Source organism: Nicotiana tabacum, chromosome 12 (assembly GCF_000715075.1).
Source record: "Nicotiana tabacum cultivar K326 chromosome 12, ASM71507v2, whole genome shotgun sequence".
NCBI classification, from domain to species: Eukaryota; Viridiplantae; Streptophyta; class Magnoliopsida; order Solanales; family Solanaceae; genus Nicotiana; species Nicotiana tabacum.
The window spans coordinates 103,095,735-103,100,468 of record NC_134091.1 but is presented as its reverse complement, the minus strand read 5'-3'; the positions used below and the strand labels follow the sequence as shown (position 1 = coordinate 103,100,468).

General features: G+C 37.6%; 1 protein-coding gene across 1 annotated transcript; it reads left to right on the top strand.

Annotated features, from left to right (window-relative positions):
- Positions 1-1,224: 1,224 nt before the first annotated feature.
- On the top strand, positions 1,225-4,382 carry LOC142167307 (uncharacterized). Its single transcript, XM_075227471.1, has 5 exons — positions 1,225-1,881; positions 1,963-2,199; positions 2,251-2,529; positions 2,648-2,730; positions 2,867-4,382. Exons 1-5 carry the CDS (start codon positions 1,225-1,227, stop codon positions 4,380-4,382), a joined length of 2,772 nt encoding a protein of 923 aa, XP_075083572.1.
- The last annotated feature ends 352 nt before the right edge of the window (positions 4,383-4,734 follow it).

The following is a 4,734-nucleotide window of genomic DNA, read 5'->3' as shown; positions in this document are numbered from 1 at the left end:
GGATTTTCTTCGCACCTGCAACCACTGCCATACCTTCCATCTTCGCTTCTGCGACAAAATTCCCGCTTCTGCCAGGTCGCATCTGCGTCCAAAATTAAGGGAGCTATTCCCATTTCCGAAATCGAAATCTGTCCTCGTTATCAAAAATTCACCGTTCGGTCGGACTTTTCCAAAATCTTATATTTTGCAACTTTTGCCAAAATATGTCGAATTGTTCTACGGACTTCCAAATCAAAATATGAACATATGCCGAAGTCCGAAATCATCATACAAAGCTATTGCCATCATCGAAATTCTATTCCGGGGTCGTTTGCTTAAAAGTCAACTCCCCGGTCAACTCTTTCCATTTAAGCTTCAAAATGAGAATTTTTCTTTAAATTAAATTTCGAATCTTCCGAAAACCAAACTCGACTACACACGCGGGTCATAATACATATTGTGAAGCTTCTCGAGACCTTAAGTCACTGGACGGGGCATAATTTCTTAAAACGACAAGTCGGGTCGTTACACAATAATCCATAAAAAAACATCAAACGACGAGATATTAATGAATTGTTAAAAATTCTTAAGGCAAGAGTTGTCTTACCAATACCACCCATACCAGCGATTGAGACTTTATTTAGCTCTGATGTCTGTCCGATGATTTGATCTCTTATGTTGTTGAATTCTTCTTCCATCCCAACAAGAGTGTTTTCATCATCTAAGATAGTACGCTACAATGAGCGGAGAGGTAATGTTGGAGCCGATGAAAATGAAAGATCTGATTTACAGATCTGAATAAGCACATATATGAGACCATCGGTTTTGGGCCTGATTATTGGGTCATCAATGCAAAATGCATTGGGCCTGCTTGCCCCAGCCCACTTATGGGCTTGCATTTTTCCAGCACTATTATTCACATAGTGCACAACACATGGTACTATGTATTTTAGTTATTTGCTCCATTCATGTATTTATTTTATGTACAACTTTATACTAGATAATAGGACATTGCCACTTGGAAATATAGTATGCAAACCTAGATTCATTCCTATTTGTATAAAATCCTAAGTATGTACAGCAGAAATACACACACTTATTGAAAATACAAAGAAGAAAAATCTTCAAATCATTTTTATTCTTTCATGGTATCAGAGCAGGTTTGATTCTGCTATCATTTCTGCTTTCTCACTCATAAATTAGCTTTCCTTTCTCACTTTACTTCTTCTCTTAAGCTTGTCTACTATGAGTTCTTCACCACAGTCGGCTGATACGTTAGCTTCTGGTACTGCAACTACCAATGTTTCTGCACCTGCAGTCACCATTGCTTCAGGAATGATTGACTCTACTCACCCTTACTACCTTCATCCTTCTGACTATCCAGGGATGAACTTTGTGTCCTCAACCTTTGATGTAAAAGGATATGGAGGTTGGAGATGGGCAGTCATTATTTCTTTGCCTGCAAAGAATAAGTTGGGATTTATTGATGGTACTCTTATTATCCCTAAGGCTGATTCTGCAATCCAGCAAGCCTGGGCTCGATGTAATGATATGGTACTTTCATGGCTGCTCAACTCCTTGTCCAAAGAGATAGCTGGGAGTGTTCTCTACTCACATAGTGCAAAAGATTTATGGAGTGACCGGGAAGACAGATTTGGTCAGACAAATGGAGCAAAGCTATTCCAATTACAAAAGAAATTAAGTTCAGTGGTGCAAGGAAATTCAAGTGTATCAACTTACTTCACCAAGATGAAGAGCCTATGGGATGAACTAGATGCACTCAACACATTTTCTGCTTGTGTTTGTGAGTGTGAGTGTGGGGCAAAAGTCATAAGCTTGAAAGCACACCAAGATGAGAGACTACTACAGTTCCTAATAGGACTGAATGACATATTCATTCGGGTAATGAGCAACATTTTATTATCATTACCTTTACCTTCCATTGGACAGGCATATTATCTTGTGATTCAAGATGAGAAATAGAGGGAGATACATGCTACACCTACATACTCAGGGGAATCTACCTCATTCATTGCTACAAACCAACCAGGAAACTTCAGGAGATTTAATGAGAACAAGATGCAGAAAACAAGTTTTGAATCTAAGAAAAATGCAGAAATTTGTTCCTATTGCAAGAAACATGGGCATAGAATAGACAAGTGCTATAGGATTCATGGGTTTCCAGTTGATTTCAAGTTTACAAGGCAGAAAGGGTTTCATGTAGGTGCCCAGGCAAACAATACTTTTCTCTCAAATGAGGAAAATTAACAGGGAGCAGCAAATACAACAGGAGTTCAGAATCTTACCAAGGAAACTGTGGATGAGCTACTGCAGCTTCTTCGGCAAGCAAAAATAGGACAAAACAGTGCAGGAACCTCTGATGTTGCAGCAAATATGAGCTGTGCTGGTATGACCAACTTCTTTGAAAATGTTGCCTGTTCAATTCAAATCAATGATGAATCTTGGATAATGGATAGTAGAGCAACAAAACATATGTCTTTCAACAAAGAATTTTTCAGAGATTTGAAAATCCTACCTAAACCTCTCATGGTTAAACTCCCAAACTCTTACAGAGTTAAAGTCACTCATTCAAGGACTGTTTCTCTTTTGCCTAATCTGATTCTGCAAATATTCTTTACATTCCATATTTTAAATACAATCTTTTCAGACAACTCAAGCAATATATTTTATTCAGTCCCATTTCCTATTTCCTTCTACAGGGCCCTTCAATGAAGAGCCCATTGGAGATTGGTAAAGAGGAAGGATGACTCTACATTCTCAAATCCAGATATATAGCAGCAGTGTCTAGGAGTTCACCTAAGTTTAGAAGAGTTTTCATTCCAAGAAGGAATTTTGTTTCCAATCATAGTTTACATTCATGTTTTAGTTTTTCTGATTCAATTGTAAAGGAAAAGCTGTGGCACTATAGATTAGGTCATATTCCCCTTAGCAATGTGAAAAATATTTCATCGGTTTCTATATCCAAGTGTTCCAAATTCTCCACTCCATGTGTTATTTGTCCTATGGCAAGGCAGCCCAAACTTCCTTTTTCCTCTAGTTCTATTTCTACCAAAAAAGTGTTTGAATTAATTCATGTGGATACCTGGGGGCCATACAATAGTGCTACATATGATGGATTTAAGTATTTTCTTACAATTGTTGATGACTTAAGTAGAGGAACATGGACCTACCTACTAACTAACAAATACAATGCATTCACTATTCTAAAAAGCTTTCTAGCTATGGTAGAAAGGCACTTTAACAGCAAGGTAAAAACTATAAGGTATGATAATGCTTTTGAATTGGGAAGTGGGAACATTCAATCAGAATTTTTCCAGTCACAAGGTATTATTCATCAAACCACTTGTGTGTCCACAGCACAACAAAATGGTGTTGTGGAGAGAAAGCACAAGAATCTTTTAGAGACATCCAGAGCCTTCTTATACCAATCACACCTACCTATATCATACTGGGGTGACTGCCTTCTTACAACAACCTATTTGATCAACAGATTTCCTTCAAGTGTCCTAAAGCTTAAGACTCCTTATGAAGTTCTTTTTTCAAGCAAGCCAAACTACTCTAACCTTAGATGCTTTGGATGTTTATGTTTTGCTTCCACTCTTTCAAATCATAGAACTAAGTTTGAACCTAGGGCTACTCCTTGTATGTTTTTAGGTTATCCTCATGGAAAGAAGGGTTACAAAGTCTTGAACCTCAAGAATTTAAAGACTTTCATTTCCAGAGATGTTGTATTTCATGAAGAATTCTTTCCATTTGCTTCTATTAAGTCTAATTCTTCTAATTATATTTCTTTACCCACTGCTAAAGTTACTGTAAGTAACCAGACTCCTGAAACTTCACCTTCTGCTAGCAGACCTCACAATGAACCTTCCCAAGACCCTACTGAATCATCAATTGATTTCTGTTCCTCTCCCATTTCTTCAATTCATCCTAGCACACCTATTCCCTTTATCTCTTCTTCTAGGTTGTCTCCAGATTCTCCAGTATCATCTACTCAATCACATACATCAACACCAGTTTTTCCTTCTTTGGATTCTGATCCTATGATGGATGTTCTTGTTAGGAAGTCTAACAGACCACACACAACTCCATCTTATCTCATGGATTACATCTGTAATGTACTCCAACTCATATATGTTAGCAACTCTTGCTTTCTCACACCTGTTATACCTATTTGTATATCTTTTAGTGGACTATCTTCTACAAATCAACATATGCTAAATACATTGTCTACTGTACAAGAACCTACCAACTATTTACAGGCAACACATCACCCAGAGTGGCAAGAAGCAATGGACAAAGAGATTGAGGCACTTGAACTTAATAAGACTTGGGAAATAGTTGAGTTACCACCTGGGAGGAAAGCTTTACCATGCAAATGAGTGTATAAAGTTAAACAACATTTAGATGGCAGTGTGGAAAGACTAAAGGCAAGATTGGTTATTAGAGGAGACATACAGAAAGAGGGAATAGACTTCAATGAAACATTTTCACCTGTGGTAAAGATGACCACAATCAGATGCATACTGGCCACTGCATTAAAGAAAGGATGGAGTCTTTACCAGCTTGATGTAAATAACGATTTCCTACATGGTATGATGACCCAAAAGGTCATCTTATGTTTTAGAACTCAATTCTACGCTCTTAAGCCTTAAAAATCTTATTTTTACCCTCCTCGATTTGCGTGTGCAGTCTGGGCGTATTCTGGAAAGATTTTATGTTGAACATTGATAA

What these genes read in the sequence shown, in the direction of transcription:
- LOC142167307 (XM_075227471.1), top strand. Translation starts at nt 1,225, where the DNA reads ATGAGTTCTTCACCACAGTCGGCTGATACGTTAGCTTCTGGTACTGCA. An exon ending in TGAATGACATATTCATTCGG is followed by an intron (nt 1,882 to 1,962) that starts GTAATGAGCAAC and finishes GATGAGAAATAG; the next exon opens with AGGGAGATACATGCTACACC. An exon ending in TCCTACCTAAACCTCTCATG is followed by an intron (nt 2,530 to 2,647) that starts GTTAAACTCCCA and finishes CAATCTTTTCAG; the next exon opens with ACAACTCAAGCAATATATTT.